Source organism: Myxocyprinus asiaticus, chromosome 28 (assembly GCF_019703515.2).
Source record: "Myxocyprinus asiaticus isolate MX2 ecotype Aquarium Trade chromosome 28, UBuf_Myxa_2, whole genome shotgun sequence".
NCBI lineage: Eukaryota > Metazoa > Chordata > Actinopteri > Cypriniformes > Catostomidae > Myxocyprinus > Myxocyprinus asiaticus.
The window spans coordinates 43,833,060-43,851,042 of record NC_059371.1 but is presented as its reverse complement, the minus strand read 5'-3'; the positions used below and the strand labels follow the sequence as shown (position 1 = coordinate 43,851,042).

The following is a 17,983-nucleotide window of genomic DNA, read 5'->3' as shown; positions in this document are numbered from 1 at the left end:
GTGTGGAAAGAATTTCACATGTAAAAAAGATCTTAAAAGACACATGAGAGTTCATACTGGAGAGAGACCTTACGCATGCCATCAGTGTGGAAAGAGTTTCACACTTAAAGTCAATCTTAATACACACATGAGAGTTCATACTGGTGAGAAGCCTTACACGTGTCATCAGTGTGGGAAGAGTTTTGCATATGTACACCATCTCAAGAATCATCTTCGCTTTCACTCTGGAGAAAGACCATTTGAATGTGATAAGTGTGGGAAAACATTTGTTGTAGCAGCATACCTAAAAAAACACCTGAAAACTCACACAAAAGAGAAACCTTACAAGTGTTCATTTTGTGGAAAGAGTTTTGCACAACTGTACTATTTTAAAGAGCACGAGAAAATACATACCGGTGTGGGAGCTCATATGTGCTTTGAATGTGGAAAGATCTTTATTACAGCCGGCAACTTGAATCAGCACCAAATAATTCATACTGCAGAGAAACCATACAAGTGCTCCCACTGTGGAAAGAGTTTCACTCAGTCAGGAACCCTGAAATCACATGAGAGAACTCATACTGGAGAAAAACCATACAAGTGCTCTCACTGTGAAAAGAGTTTCACTCTGTCAGAAAGCCTGAAAAAACATGAGAGAACTCATACTGGAGAGAAACCATACAAGTGCTCACACTGTGGAAAGAGTTTCACTCTGTCACAAAACATGAAAACACATGAGAGAATTCATACTGGAGAGAAACCATACAAGTGCTCACACTGTGGAAAGAGTTTCACTTGTTCAAAAAGCTTTAAAACACACGAGAGAATTCATACTGGAGAGAAACCATACCACTGCTCTTCATGTAAGAAAAGTTTCATCTCAGCAAGTTCTTTATGGAAACATGAAAAAAAGATTTGCCCACGCAGTGAGCAAGAATAATCTTCCGGTCCAATGATATCAAGTAAATAGTGATAATAATCCAAAGATTGGATTTCACTGTAAAAAATAATTTTGACATTTAGTTGTATCAAGGTGATATTTCTGGATACTCTCCAAAATGAAAAACATAAACAATGGCAAAACATCTATTGCTAAACACTCATGCATGGTGAGCGTACGCAAGTTTGTATCTTTACTATGACTAGTGACTAATGTGGACCTGCTTGCAAAAGCGACTGCAGTCTGAACAGGAAAAAAAAAAATCAGATCTGTCCACATATAACCTGGAGTTTGAACAGTCAGTCTAAAAAAAAAATCAGATTTGAGGAAAAAAATCAGTTTTTTCCTGCTGTGTGAACAAAGCATATGTGCCTCCTAACCAAACTATTGCGATGTGCAGCCGTGTCTTAAGATGAGACCATCCTGCAGTGCAACGAATGCAGAGCTAACATGACATGAAAGTTAGCATCACTGAATACTAACTATACAAGGCCTCGACATTAAGTGGATTTTTGAAGGGTCTCAAGTGATAGAGAATTTTACTTTTAAGGCAGACTTTTTCTTGGCACCTACGTAAAATCTAGAGGTTTTCAAGAGATTTTGTAGGTGTGGTGAGATTTCTACTACACCTTCCAGAGGTGTATAGTTGTGTTCAGAATCAGTCTGGTCTCCTAAACTGCCAACTGCTGTTCAGAGTATGTCAGTTCACAAATATATTCTGTTGGCCTGGTACATCTCTCACTCCACCTCATTTCACCCCTTGTACCTCATCCATTTTTTGGAGTTGTGCCCACACCTCTTTAGTATTCCTCAATGTTTCTCTTATAAATAGTGTAACACACAAATAAAGCCAAAATTGCAAAAAATATTTTTTTTTTTTGTATAGGGACATAGAGACCCTAGGTCTGTAATTGTGTGGTGTTTTTGTTTTTTTATGCACTTCTATTAATTATATTTTTATGATTAATTCAAATCTACTCAAGGTGGCGCTGTTGTTTCAGTGATTGACTTGTTTTACATTTGACATTGTTATTTGATGGTGAAACAACATGGAAGTAAACTATAGCAAGTTTAACAGATAAACGGTATGATATGGATATTGTCATTTGGGTGTATTACTGAAATTATGTAAGTTGTGCATGTATTTAGACTCAATAAGTGCCTGAGAAAATACATGTGTGTAGCTTATTTCTATCTTATGTGTTAAATGTTGCTCACTTTGTGTTTGACAGCCAGTTGTCTCATGAAATTTCAGTGTGAAAATAATGAATCCTGTTCTAGATTTGTCCTGATTATCTCTTTGATATATGAAAAATAAAACATCAGAAAATATTTAATTTTATTATTTTCTAATTGTCTAGTGACTGTTGTGAGTGAAAATCCCAGGAGATCAGCAGTTACAGAAATACTCAAACCAGCCCATCTGGCACCAACAATCATGCCACGCTCCAGATCACTGAGATCACATTTTTCCCCCATTCTGATGGTTAATGTGAACATTAAATGAAGCTCCTGACCCATATCTGCATGATTTTATACATTACAATGCTGCCACACGATTGGCTGATTAGATAATCGCATTAATAAGTAGATGTACAGGTGGACCTAATAAAGTGGCCAGTGAGTGTGTACAGTATATGATATTCAAATACTAAGAAAATGCAATAATCTTAGGATACATAATACTAAGAAGCACTTTTAATTAAATCATCAGTCTGATGACAGAGACATGTGATCACAGTGAAAGATGACTGTGCTTTGTATTGCACATAAATCTGCACTTTTATGTGAACCACCACAGCGCACACCAGCTTGTCCAGAGACAAGATCGCCAGAACAGTGCAGAGCGAAACTTGCATGATTCAGTCGGGCTTCACTCGATATTGCAGCGGCTGGTGGAAAACACAAAACTTATGTGACCCATTTTAGTTCCACAGAGAACATTCTAGTATAAAGTGTTATATGGAGGAAGTCAAACCTCTCTAACTGCTAGACAGCACATACATTATAAACAGCACTGATGAGGTAAAAAGGAGACAAATACATTATCAGTTTTTAAAATAGTCTACACCACAATCATCATCCTTACTAAAATATACATTTTTAATCCAGTATCACTTACTGGTAACTTGTATAAATTCATATTAAATCTATTAGGGCAAATCTATTAAACGTTATTTTTATTAGGCTTCAACTGTTACAGGTTTAGTTAAAGGTTTCTAAAATGTGTTTAGGCTATTATCTTTTTCATAGCAAACGCTGCAGTTTATATTTTAGAAAAGACTATCAACATTAACCTAACTACAGTAATGTGAAGCATGGTCTTACCTAATGGCCTTGTCATTACAAATGCCACTGTTAAACGATGGTAAAATTTAATTGGCAAGTACAATTTGAAGGGGTTGAAATTTCCATGAACTATGGAAAAATTATTGAGAAATGTTCCTGCTGTTCTAACTGGCATTTGCCTTTGGATATTTTATAGGTTACTTAAACATTACGCCTGCTGAACTGCTGAATATCATTCTTGTTTAATCCATAAGACATAGTGCGCTATATAGTGAATAGGGGATGAATTTAGACACTGCTACAGTTTGAGCGCTCAGTTCGGCACGTGTTCAATATGTTTTACATCATTTGAGAGATTCATATTTATTTTGATTTATATTTTGTTGTTGTTATTTGTCGTTTTTCTCTCTTTGGCGTTTTAATGACTGTAAAATACGTTTTTATCCACGCATGTCATTTTGATTTGTTACGGACGCTTTAAAAAATCACTTTCCGGAGAAACAAGTCAAGTCATTTTTATTTGTATAGCGTCTTTCACAACACACACCATTTCAAAGCAGCTTTACATAAGATCATGCATTAAAAGAAAATGAAACTGTAATATCTATAATGTCTTAGAGTCATCATTGTGTGGTTTGATATAATACGATTGTGAATTGTTTAAAAATAAGTAATTAAATAACAATTTTATTTATAACCCCAGTGAGCAAGCCAAAGGCGACTGTGGCAAGGAACACAAAACTACATAAGATGTTGGTTAATGGAGAAAAATAACATTAGGAGAAACCAGACTCACTGTGGGGGCCAGTTTCCCTCTGAATAACATCATGAATATAATGCCAATATTACTTATGTATAGTGCAAGTCATGGTTTATAATTATTAAACTAAGTGTTAAGGGTCAGTGTTTAAACAAAATTTTGTATGAACTGTAAGATTAATGACTAATGTCTTTGAAGTTCATCCTGGATTAACTGCAGAAGTTCACATAGATACATTGTCCTTGTTAGTTGGCTGATGAAGGGTTTTGTTGGCAATTAATTGATAGTCTATGTATTCTATTTCAAGAGTGTAATCCATCATTAGACCGAGGTGATGCAGGCAGAGATCAGTGAGGTGCATCGCAGTTCAACCTGGCCGGTAATTTTAGTGAAGTCTGTCCTAAGTCCAAGGTTCAGGCAATGGCATATGAGGTATCCCATGTCTTATGGTTGGAGTTGGCATCATTTCATCCTCTGAAGTCCATCGTAATAGACTGAAGTAATGTTTGGCTGGCACCGGCTGCTATTAGTCATCGTCACACAGCGACACGTAGCAGTGGAGTCCAACATGAAGCAGGAATGGAGCTGGATCCAGCCAGTCTGGTGACCTCAGGATAGGGTTGAGTGATCCCGAGGTTGAGACGGGGAAACAAATAAAATAATATTAGCATAGATGCCATTCAATGTATTGCAGAGTTATAGATCATGATCAATGTTTCTAGTTCCAGTAGACCTAACTAAAGCAGCCTAATTGTGAGCTGAAGGATAAATTAGGTGTATGCCTGGCTAAATAGATGAGTCTTTAGTCTAGACTTAAACTCATTGAGTGTGTCTGCATCCCGAACAGTGTTAGGGAGACTATTCCATATTTTAGAAGCCAAATATGAAAAGGATCTACCTCCTTTTGTGGATTTTGATATTCTAGAAACTATTAACAGGCCAGAATTTTGTGATCATAATGAACGTGATGGAATATAGCGTGGTAGGAGGTCACTTATGTACTGCGGAGTTAGACCATTCAAAGCATTGTATGTAGTTAACGTAGGTAGCCAAAGTAACGACGATAAAATGGGGCTAATATAATCATATTACTTTGTTCTAGTCAGCACTCTGGCTGCTGCATGTTGAACCAATTGAAGTTTATTTATTGATCTTGCTGGACATCCTCCCAGTAATGCATTACAATAATCTAGTCTTGAGGTCATGAATGAATGAATTCATTTTTCGGCATCAGCAACAGAGAGCATGTGTCATAATTTAGCAATATTTCTTAGGTGGAAGAATGCTGTTCTACAAACATTGATAATTTGATTTTCAATGGACATATTGGTATCAAATATAACACCTAAGTTCTTTGCTGTTGAAGACGATGTAACAGTACATTCATCGAGAGTCAAATGATATTTTAGCAGCTTATTTTTTAGAAGTTTTTGGTCCAATAAGTAGTACCTCTGTTTTGTCAGAATTGAGTAGAAGGAAATTTCTGGCCATCCAATCTTTTATTTCATTGATACACTCTGCAAATTTGGAGAAATGGGAAATTTCGTCAGGTTTTGAAGAAATATAAAGTTGGGTATCGTCGTCGTAACAGTGGAAACTTATTCCACAATTCCTGATAATATCTCCCAGGGGAAGCATTTACAAGGAGAAAAGCAGAGGCCCTAAAACTGATCCCTGTGGCACTCCATACTTTACTTTTGTTTGGTTTGACAATTCCTCATTTACATGTATTTGATCTAACATACATGTTGTGGCTTTTGATGTTTCGGTAAGTTTTGTTAGCTCTTCATGACCTATGACAGCGAAGGATTGAAGTTGCACGTGAGGAAAATTATGAGACACTGTTTTCTGAGGTACTGTGACAGATGATTGCATAATTCCGATTTTATTTCTGATTATTTCATTTTTATCAGTAAAGAAATTCATGAAGTCATTACTCTTGTGCTGCAACGGAATATCTGGTTCTGTTGAGGCTTTATTCCTAACCAATTTAGCCACAGTACTGAATAAACATCTAGGATTGTTGTGGTTATTTTCTATGAGTTTGCTAAAATATGCTGACCTGGCTGCTTTTAGTGCCTGTCTGTAGCTACAGACACTATCCTTCCATGGACCATGAAATAACTGTAATTTTGTATTCTTCCACTTGCGCTCCATTTTCCAAGCTGCTCTCTTGAGAGCATGAGTGTGATCATTGTACTATGGTGCATGGTTTTTTTCTTTCATTTTCTTTAATCGAAGGGGGGGGCGACACTCTCAAGAGTGTTAGAGATGACTGTATTTATATTTTCTGTTATTTGATCAAGTTCTTCTAGGCTTTGGGGTTTACTGAGTGTATGAGATAGATCTGGAAGAATATTAGTGAAGCTATCTTTAGTGGTCGAAGGAATAGTTCTACCTGAACGATAGCGTGGTGTAGATTGAGTAACATTAGCTGATCGCAGCATACAAGACACGAGGTAATGATCCGAGATGTCATCGCTCTGCGGCAGAATTTCTATAGTATCAACATCAACTCCATATGACAGAATTAAATCTAGCTTATGATTATGGTGATGAGTTTGTCCTGTTACATTTTGTCTGACTCCAAGAGAGTTGAGAATATCGATAAATGCTAATCCCAATGTGTCATTTTCATTATATATGTTACTTACTAGTAACTACAAGATCTGATAAATAAAAATGTGCAAATTCACTAAGGAAATCAGAATAAGGCCCGGGTGATCTATATACTGTAGCAAGGGTAAACGACGACAGAGTTTTTATTTATTTATATCTATATCTGACGGTGTCACATTAAGCATTATTAGTTCAAAAGACTTACATTTCTATCCTGTCCTCTGAGTAACACCAAAAACTTCACTGTAAATTGTAGCAACACCTCCTCCTCGACCCTTCAGACGAGGCTCATGTTTATAACAATAACCTGGGGGAGTAGATTCATTTAAACTAATATATTCATCCGGTTTAAGCCAGGTTTCAGTCAAACAGAGCGAATCCAAACTATGATCTGAAATAATTTCATTTACAATTAGTGATTTGGTAGAAAGAGACCTAATGTTTAGTAGCCCTATCTTTATATGATGTTTATCTTTATATATTTTTTTGTTTTGTTTTGTTTTGCGATACAAAAATACAAACCTTTATCGACCTTTAAAACACAGCAGTATAAAGAACAGTAAGTTTACCCCCCGTATGTCTGTCTGGGCACCACAGAAGTCCACAGCCAGTCCGGGGCACAGAAACAGTCAAAATGTCCTGCTCAGAGTTCAGAGTAGTAGGGTAGCCATCCAGCGAAACGTGTGCTTGGTGAATTTATCAGGAGCTCCCCTATCCAGGCCCAGTCCTATATCTATCTAACACATCTCCCCTCTCAACTAACTAGCTATCTTCACTGCTGGAGATACTAGTTGCCCCAAGCGGCCATTTAGCGTTCCCCACAGAGTAATCGGAGCTCCCGTCGCCACGTCAGCATTCTCTTCCTCTCCCGGTCCTTTTACCTGTTAAACTTAAATAAGCTGTCTCTCGTTTCGAAGGCTGCATGCTAGGTAGAACACGTCCTTTGAAGGCTGCAGTATACCGAGCGTCCTCCTTTAAACAAGTCTCATTTAAACGAGACGGCCTTCATAGGACAAACGGAAACAGAACATAACATGGTTGCTATGACAGCACGCCACTCTTTAACAAAGTCTCTTTGAAAGGGAATATGAGGTAAATTTTAGGAGAGTTATAATGATGTAGAGAGAAAAGAAAATAGATTTTACAGGTGTAGTTTTAGTCTAATACTTTATTTTAATTATATATTAATATAATTATACATATTATATACTCTGCACCCATCTACTGAAGTACTTCAACTTGGGAATTAACATTACTTGCATTTGAACATCATATTTACGGGCAAATTGGCGTTATTTAAAAAAAAAATACATATATATATATATATTTCTAGATGCACTGCATGATTGATTTGATATATTCTTTTATATCAACAAGTGTTTGCATGGAGTTTGAAAAGATTTAAATGCATCGTTAATTATCAAGACTAAGAGATAGCACGAAGAGCTCATCTGTGTATAGGAGCATAATCATCAGTTGTTAAGGAAAGTCCGGTTGTTGTTTCTGATGCTATTTAGTGTTTTGGGAGAAAATCAAATAAAATGTGCTTTTTACACAGGGGAACTTTATAATAAAAAGAGACGCTCCAACATAAGGCAACACCATTTATCTGCATCCCGGGAGCGGAATATTGTGCTTCAGTGTTACTGCAGAGCTTGGAGCAACACCATTGCTCTTTATGTACTGTATTATTAACTTTTTTTCATGATCTATAGCTCTGTCACGTCTGCTAATTTTTTGACACAGGCAAGGAAGTCTTTCAGTGGACATAATGACGTGGCTGACATGCATCGGGCCAAAACCAGGAAGAACAAAATTGTTGGAAACTTAAAGAAGAATGACCATGAGCAGAGTCAAATATCCACTGAAGATGACAAAACAGTAGTTGAATAGATTCAATGTTTTTGTTCTGACTTCCGGTTATGGCGCAGTGCTGAGCGGATGCACATCGGAGCCCCAACAAATACTCATTTAAATCTCAGTCTTTGACCCAACAAATGCTGATAAACTGATTCCAGGCTAAACTCTGGAGCACTATAGTGTGTCAAGATGCCACCAAAACCGATCAAAAGGACACAAAAACGAGTTAAATCGACCTTACCGGGAGAAACTGAGGTGGATGCTAAACCTACGGAGGCTAATACCGAAGAGGGTGCGACAGACATTACTCAAGAATCATCCTCTGCAATTCCTGAGGCTATTCACTCTCTGAAATCGGACTTTGCTGTGCGATTTGATGTATTGCTCCAGGCGATCAATGGAGTGCAGTGCGACCTCAAAGCCCTTACATCACGGGTAACAGAAGCCAAAGATCAGATAAGCAAACAAGAAGACAACATCACAGAGCTGCAAACTCAAAACGCAAAATTGAAAACTACTATTGAATCTCTCTCTTCAAAAGTCGATGACCTGGAAAATCGCAGTTGGCGATCGAATCTACGACTAGTAGGACTCTCAGAAAAAAAAGAGGGGAAGGATATGTGCGCCTTTTTAGAGAAATGGCTTCCTGAGATCCTCGGCCCAGAAAATCTTCCAGGTCCCCTTGTAATCGAAAGGGCTCACCGAATCGGCAGAGTCACTGAAGATCGCTCTGACACTCCACCAAGAGCTGTGATAATGAAATTCCTAAACTACGCCGACAAAGTCCGCACCTTGAAAGCAGCAAGAGCAAAAGGTACAGTGATGTTGGACAAAAAAAAAAAAAAAAGAAATTCCTCTTGACCCTAAGCTGTGTATATTGCATGTTTACCAAATATGAAAGATTGTTGTTAATTCTTTGCTTATTGGAAGCTAAACGTGTAATTGCATGCTCTTGGAAAAAAGAAGAAAGTCCTAGAATGTCTCAATGGATAAACGGGATGACCTCATGCCTTGCCTTAGAAAAGGTTACCTATTTTATGAAAAACAAACTTCACATATTTTGGTCCATCTGGAAAGTGTTTTATGATTTTTTAGAAAAGCTTGATGGTACTTCTTTTATGGAATTGATAGAAAGTGAGAGTGCTTAAACAAATAGACTATTACTATACTTGTATGTGGAGATGTTTTTTATTGTTTTTTATTTTTTAAGTACTATGTTTTTATCTGGTTGTAATGAAAAACCCAACTACTGTCTAAATTTGAAAATGATGTTTGACAAATACAAATTATTGTTGAAAAAAAAATGTTTTGTTCTGCCATTATATTTTGGTTAAATTTTATTCCATTTCACATTTGTCCTTCTGGAATTCATTTTTGTCTATTTACTGTGTTCACTGTGGAGCTGATGGAAGTGCAAGAGGAAATTCAAGAGCTGATTGAACTGGAGGAGAAACATCATGAATTTCCCACTGGAGAAAAATCTTTTGAGTTGTCAAAGACTAAGAAAAGGTTTTCACTAAAAAAGCCTCAAAGAAGAGCAGCCAAAAATACTTTCACCTGCTCACAAAGTGGAAAAGGTTTCACATTTAAAAGCAATCTTAATAAACACATGAGAGTTCACACTGGAGAGGTGGCTTTCATGTGCCACCAGTGTGGAAAAAGTTTCAAAACTAAAGGAAACCTTAATATGCATATGAAAAGTCATACTGGAGAAAAGCCTTACATATGTTCGCAGTGTGGAAAATGTTTCACGTATAAATGCAATCTAAATGAACATATGAGGGTTCATACTGGAGAGAGGCCTTACACATGCCATCGGTGTGGATAAGGTTTTAAAAGTCATCAAAAACTTAGTCAACACACAATGATTCATACTAGAGAGAAGCCCTTCACATGCTATCAGTGTGGAAAGAGTTTCACACATGCAGCTAGTCTCACATATCATCTCCACCGTCACCCTGGTGAAAAGCCATTTGAATGTGATAAATGTGGTAAAACATTTGTTGAGTATTCAGTCCTTAACCAACATCAGAAAATGCACACAAATGAGAAGCCTTACCAGTGTTCTTTCTGTGGAAAGAGTTTTGCACGCCTGTCCTATTTGAAAAAGCACGAAAACATTCATACCTTAGGGTTCATATGTGCTTTGAATGTGGAAAGATCTTTATTAAATCCAGTCACTTGGAATCCATACTGGAGAAAAACCATACTGCTGCTCTTCATGTGGGAAAGGTTTCATCTCAGCAAGTTCTTCACGGAAACATGAAAGAAAAAATAGCTGCAAGCAGCAATCACGGGGCCAAGCACCAGCATTACAACCACTGTAAAACACTAAGCACAACATAGAGTACAGTAGTACAGTTTACGTAGTTGTAAGCACAACATAAAGACTCAGAAGTCAACAGAAATATAAAATTAAAAACCATCCTTAGCTAGAATAAAACTCAGAACCGTCTGAGCAATAGTAAAAAGCTTTACATTTATGCCAGATACTTTTATCCAAAGCGACTTACAGTGCACTTAAAAAAGGGACAATCCCCTTAGAGCAACCAGGAGTTAAGTGCCTTGCTCAAGGAAACAATGGTGGTGGCTGTGGGGGTCGAACTGGCAACGAGGGGTCGAATCTGCTTACCAGTTCTGTGCATTAGACCAATGATTCTCAACTAGGGGGCCTCAGCACACTTCCAGGGGGGCTTCAAGATCTCATAAAATGATTTAAAATAAGGTAGATAATTTGTACATAATTATTATAATTCAACTTACTGAGAATGAAAAAAAAAGTAATAACTCCCTTTAACTGCTTGATTTTTATTAAGAATATACAGTTCTAGGCATTTCTGGAATCACAAAATTTATCATGATTAATTGTTTTAATCTATCTATGCTAGAAGCATTAAATTAGCTTACATTAAACATTTTTTGAAAAACAAGCTGTCATCATTACAAAAGAAGTATCTGAGGAAATAGCTTATAATAGATATATCTTATAATATGAATATCTAAAAGCCTACACTGGGGGACTTAGAATATTTTTTCCGACAATAGGGGCCTTGGAGTCAAAAAGGTTGAGAATTACTGCTTTAGCCCACTACACCACTACCACTCCATGCCTTTAACCACTTGGCCCCTCAGTTGAAATACCTAAATAATGGCAAAGAGACTTGACAAGTTTAAAGCGAGCACATACGTTTGTTAGCATGCTAAATGATTAGCATGCTAGCTGATTAGCATTCTAAGATAATGTTTTCCACAGATAACATTCATATCAAACAGCCATACAAATGCGCTGGCTAGCATGCTAACCAATTAGCATGCTAAGCTAATGTTGCCCACAGATAGCATTGTGATCAAATATCCTTATGAGACTGAAAACCATATAGTTAGCATGATAACCGATTAGCATAGCATGTAGCATGATAACCATGCTTAACAGAACTACAGGTGATGCTGTCTCCAAACTTCTCAATACTTTAAAAAGATATCACACCCATCTATATCAGAAGAAAAACATTAAGACAAAGAACAAGAAGTATACCTGCAAGCAGAAATTAGCTGTGATACGCCCTGCAATTATTCAGTAAAGACAATACAAAGACCTCCAGTACAATATAACATCAACTCTAAAACTGGACCATGTGGTATTTGTACCCATGACCATTTAAACTATAAATTGATGATTTATTACACTGAGCCACTCCGCTGATATGCCAAACAAGACTTTAAGTGACATTAAAGTGTAATTATCTTTTGAACTATATGTGGCACTGTCTCGAAACTGCTCAAGTATCATCATGAAATGATGTCAATGATGCATACTAATTTTCTTTGGAATCCGACAATGTATTTAAAAGATATATCATTTTTTAATAAAATTCAATATGGTGGAGAGGCAGTATGGCTGGTATTTAAAATATTGGATTCATTGGAATCCTCATGACTCAATGAATCCATAGACAAGTATGCTCTGATTATATGCTTAAGTGAACACATAATTGAACAAACATGCTTTTATAGCAGGTAGCCCACTAATTTTAGAATTATACGTGAAAATTTGGCAATACTACTTTGACACATGTGATGGCACCCCTGATATCTAAAATAATGAGCAGGAAAAATTGAAATACAACCATAAAACGCTTGGAGTTTTTCAGGTTAAATCAGCTTGTGTGATTCACTCCGGTCCAGTAGATGGCTGAAGAGCACCAAGAGTTGTTTTTCTAACCGCCTTAAAACAAGATGAAAGAAGAGTTGACAGTCTGAGCGTCCAGTTCGGTAAGTGTTTAATGTGTTTTACATCATTTAATGTATTTGTAACTTGTCTTGCATAGTTTGTGCTCTGCTCTCCACTGTATGCAGCTTGTTATAATATTCCTGCTGTCGGGAAAATGAAAGTAAACACAAAGCACACATTTATATTTATACCATTTCTGAAAGAACAGATCTCTTCTTGTGTATAATCATATAGTAAAAATAATAATTATATATATATATATATATATATATATATATATATATATATATATAAAATATTTTTTTAGAGTGATGAATGTCAGTGCGTTATAATGACATCAGTGAAGATTGAAGTGAAGCAGGAGGAGATAAAAGAAGAAAACACAACAGAGGAACAACAGAGTGATGAAGATGATGATGAACAGCAGATGCTGCAGACACCAATGAAGATTGAAGTGAAGCAGGAGGAGATAAAAGAAGAAAACACAACAGAAGAACAACAGAGTGATGAAGATGATGATGAACAGCAGATGCTGCAGACATCAGTGAAGATCGAAGTGAAACAGGAGATAAAAGAAGAAAACACAACAGAGGAACAACAGAGTGATGAAGATGATGATTTTATTCCTGCAGGTATGTTTGGTCCTGCAATGTTGTTTTACATTTTCATGATGATCAACTGTCGTGTCAAAATCTGTTAACAGATCGTTTTATCACCCAAAAGTGGCACTTAAAAAGTTTCCCGCTGCTTTTATTGTTGTTTCAGAAGTGCTCAGTAGCTTTTTAAAAAGGTACATCTTTTTATTTAAAATGTCTAAAGTCATAACAGTTCTGCTGGGACAGTGAATCTTGATTAGGGATTTCTGTTTAAAGGTGCACTCAGTATTTTTTCTTTTTCCTCATTTAAAAAGTTTTTCTTCTATATAAATAAATAGTCATTTTGAAACATATGTATAAAATCATGACCACTCTTGTGAGATGAAGAGTTCAGACATATCAGTAACCTTACAAAAGCCCTTTTATTCTACATGGGGCAGGGGAGCCTCATGGGGGCAGCCATGTTAGGATCACATGACCAGTTGAATACTACTCATGTAATCTCAGTAACTGCCCTGTTATTGGACACTTTCACAGATTAAATTAATCCAGATGTGTATGTCTTTCTTTCTTCTGCTGAACACAAATGAAGATTTTTTTTTTAAAGAATATTTCAGCTCTGTAGGTCCATACAATGCAACTTGATGGGTGCCAAAATTTTGAAGCTCCAAAAAATCACATAAATCAGCATAAAAGTAACCCATACGACTCCAGTGGTAAAATCAGTATCTTCAGAAGTGATATGATAGGTGTGGGTGAGAAATCTCTGCTGATTTTTAGTCCCAGTACATCTCTGATGGATCATATTGCACTTTTAATATGTTACATATGTCTTAAAGTAATAATATTAAAAATAATCTTTTTGTAATTACATTTTTCTTTATTGATTTTTACAGTAAACAAAGAAAAGCAAAATATATAATATGTATATATATATAATAATCAAACACATTTAAAACTATACTACTCTCTCCACCGCCCCACCCTGAGAGCCCTCGAAAAACTCCAAATAGTTTCCCCATTTCCCAACAAACAAATCCAAGTTACCCTGTCTTCTAAATGACACCTCCTCAAAAGCCGCCACCCTCCCCATCTCCGTGCACCACTCCCAAAATGGGGGAGCTCCAGCTGACCTCCAACCCCTCAAAATAATCTGCCTCGGCTGCATCGAGAGCATAACACAATGACCTACTCATTCCATTGACTTTATGAAGGACATCACTTGCTGTGGGCATGTAAATATTTTGTGGCCATCCTTAGTATCTGTTCTCAATTTGGCTGGGAACATCAGTGCAAAAGCGACCTTCCATTGATGTAAGAGTTTCTTGCATTCCTTGAATCGATCATGTTTCTCTCTTGCCGAATTCACAAAGTCTGGGAACAAGAAAATGCTGTGGTTCTTCCAAGAAAGCCTTCCTTTACTCCTCGCCTCACGTAACACACAATCTTTATCGGATGATCTCAGAAATTTGGCCAGAATTGATCAGGGCCTGTCTCCCTCAGCAGATCTCCGAGCTGGAACTCAGCTTATGGCCTGTTATGTCGAGCAGACTCGGGAAGAGCTCGTCTAGGAATTTCACCATATCTCGGCCTTATTCGTTCTCAGGAATTCCAACAATTCGGACATTGTTTCGCCGAAGGTCTTCCAACTTTTCCCAAATGCACTCTAAGTCCGTCTTGGTCGCTAGCGGATTAACAGCTAATTCCCTCTCCGATGACTCCAGATAATCGATCCGTTTCTCAACGTCCCCCACTCTTGTAACCAACTCAGAGAACTTCGTCTCCATGGCAGTGATCGATCGACATATTACAGCAAGACCTTCGCCAGCATTGCCAACATAATCGACAGTTGACGCTGAATCTCTCCCACCACGCAGTCCAAACTGAGTCCCCGGTCTGTGGCCCTGTCAGGGGTATCAGCTTGAGCAAGTAAGTGTCTTTTAATGTCTCCAGAGCCCGAGGGTTTTGAATTCTTTGACATTTTGTCTTCATAGAACAGTTATGGAACAGGGTGTATCAGATCTTACCGGTTTATGACACAAGAAGTATTAAAAACTATCAAAGTGCGCAGAGCTCGCCGTTCACATGTCCGACCCTCGCGTGGAGCCACGCGACCCCCCCCTAAAACTTTCAATCTTTTCTTGATTCAGGCTTAGTTTAAAGAATCATAAACTGAACCAAACCGTGAGCTCAGTTTTGTGAACTGTATCGAATCGTGAAATGAGTGAACCGTTACACCCAAATAAGACTTTATAGATATTTCAGTTTCATTTCTGTTAAAGCACGAGGGCTTACATATGGAAATCTCTTCAATGCACACAAGGCGCTCTAAAATGCGATTACTAGCTGAATCTGCGAGAATTGAAATAGAAAGCTAATGTAATACAGGGAGCGGGAGAGAGAAGCACCTTTTCAACTGGGAGGGATCTGATGTCCATCTGATGTGCGAGAGAAAATTAGGCTACTTTTATCACAGGAGATACTGATATGGTTAGGGAGAAAGAGAAGGAATTTATCCCAATATGTTCTATTTGATTCGGATCCGGTGACTAGGAAAGGCCACTGAAGAACAGTGAACTCATTGTCATGTTCATGAAAACAGTTTGAGACAATTTTTGCTTTGTGACATGGTGCATTATCATGCAGGAAGTAGACGTTAGAAGACTGATAAATTGTGGCCATGAAGGGATGCACATGGTCAGCAACAATACTCAAATAGGCTGTGGCATTCAAGCGATGTTTGATGAACGAGTGTCTCCTTGCAAGAGAGTTTGATACTGATCCCGGCTGATGCACTATCTCGCTCAAATTGGGTCACTTCTCGTAAGAAGAACGTGAAGCGGCTCTGACCGCACAGAGGAATGCCTGTTTCAGAGTTTGTGCTCATTTACATAACCCGCTGCCTCATTATTTGAACTTTAATGAAGGATGCATTAAAGATAAAGTTAAAGTTTCCTTTTTAGATGCTCTGACATGCCAGTTTTGCTCCAGCGGTACGCCAGCTCCGCTAATTGTTTTGTCCCTACACAGAACGTGTCAGTGCCCTGCCAGTCCAAAACCGCAAAGTACCGTACAGTCAAAAGTAAAAAATATATATATATATTTTTTTTGCACTTCATCAAGAATGATCACAGCAACGTTGATGAGTTTGCAGGTTGTTGTATGAAAAAAAAAAAAAAAATGTTTCAACTGCGTAACCTGAAATATTAGAAAAGGTTAATTTTATTATATAATAATTTTATATGTAGTCATGACTAGAGATCGACCGATAACTAAGTTGGTGGGAAAGGACGATAACCGATTAATCGGCCGATCGTTTTTCAAATGGATTTATAGAATGTAAACAAAAATTCTTATTCTTTCTTTATTATGGCAGGCAAAGACAAAGAGTCCAAAATGAAAAATCTCAGATGCAGTTTTTTGTTCAACCAAAATCCTAATAATAACTAGAAAAAAATAAGATTTGGTACATAACGTGGGACTTTTAAGTATAAACAAACCAGAAACACACTGGGGACTCTTATTTTGAAATGACTAAATGATGAAAAAACTATCAACAGATTTTTGCTGATAACCGATAGTTCCAAAAATCAACTATCGGCTCTATTCAAGCTGTGAATCCTCAAAAAGACAGTCTTATTGCTGATACATTGTGTATTGGCAATGTAATTTCTACAGTCAGTAAAATGTCCCTTGATAATGATTTGGTTTGAATGTAATGTAATTTAATGGAAAACTATGTGAGTGACACGGCAGAGTTTTGAGCAGCCTCCAAAGTCGTAACTGGGTGCCGCTAAGTGTGGATTCATAGAAAACAATGGTTTCGAATTTTAGTTTACCAACCGTTTTCCCACATACAGAGGTCATCAAAAACACGTCACATTGTATTTTTATTCCTCCCCTTTTCTCCCCAATTTGGAATGCCCAATTCCCAATGCGCTCTAAGTCCTCCTGGTGGCGTAGTGCCTCAATCCAGGTGGCGGAGGATGAATCTCAGTTGCCTCCGCGTCTGAGCCTGTCAATCAGCGCATCTTATTACGTGGCTTGTTGAGCACGTTACTGCGGAGACATAGTGGCTGTGGAGGCTTCACGCTATTCTTTGCGGCATCTACGCACAACTCATCACGCGCCCCACCGAGAGCGAGAACCATATTTTAGCGACCACGAGGAGGTTACCCCATATGACTCTACCCTCCCTAGCAACCGGGCCAATTTGGTTGCTTAAGATACCTGGCTGGAGTCAATTTTAATTTTTAAGGATTCATATAGTCATTACTACTGTTCTGCAAGGGAATATTTGGATCGGTCAAAGCTTTGTTTCTTTTCAGTTTAGCCATGTTACTGAATAAACACCTAGGATTGTTGTGGTTATTTTCTATGAGTTTAGTCAAATATGCAGACCTGACAGCTTTTAGAGCCTGTCTGTAGCTACAGACACTATCCTTCAATGCACCACAAAACACCTCTAATTTTGTACGTTTCAACTTGCGGTCCATTTTCTGTGCTGCTGTCTTAAGAGCTTGAGTGTGATCAATGTACCATAGTATGGGGCTTTTTTCATTAACTTTCTTTAATCTAAGAGGGGCGACACTATCTAGAGTGCTAGAGAAGACTGTATCCATATTTTATGACTTAAGTTGTTCTGAACTTTTTGTAATACTTAGTATTTGAGACAGGTCAGGGCTGCATTTCCCAAAAGCATTGCAAGC

At 37.6% G+C, this 17,983-nt stretch overlaps 2 protein-coding genes across 4 annotated transcripts in view; both read left to right on the top strand.

The window, feature by feature from the left end:
- Positions 1-17,983, top strand: part of LOC127418589 (gastrula zinc finger protein XlCGF26.1-like) — a 64,564-nt gene that overhangs the window by 42,641 nt on the left and 3,940 nt on the right. Inside the window, exons 1-2 of one of the 3 annotated variants that reach the window (XM_051659219.1) lie at positions 12,624-12,719; positions 12,986-13,310. The exons of 1 other annotated variant lie outside the window; for it this stretch is intronic. In XM_051659219.1, coding sequence (XP_051515179.1) covers positions 13,010-13,310 — 301 coding nt within the window. In that variant the 5' untranslated portion in view covers positions 12,624-12,719; positions 12,986-13,009. Of the gene's footprint in view, positions 1-12,623; positions 12,720-12,985; positions 13,311-17,983 lie in introns of those variants that run through there. One more of the 3 variants, XM_051659220.1, reaches the window with a different exon arrangement.
- Positions 8,637-10,275, top strand: LOC127418546 (zinc finger protein 69 homolog). Its single transcript, XM_051659124.1, has 2 exons — positions 8,637-9,266; positions 9,850-10,275. The coding sequence occupies exons 1-2, from the start codon at positions 8,637-8,639 to the stop codon at positions 10,273-10,275; spliced, it is 1,056 nt and encodes a 351-aa protein (XP_051515084.1).

Bases quoted from the DNA above. Each gene is read 5' to 3' on its own strand.
- LOC127418546 (XM_051659124.1), top strand. From the start codon at position 8,637: ATGCCACCAAAACCGATCAAAAGGACACAAAAACGAGTTAAATCGACC. The intron at 9,267-9,849 runs GTGATGTTGGAC...TTCACTGTGGAG, and splicing joins CAGCAAGAGCAAAAGGTACA to CTGATGGAAGTGCAAGAGGA.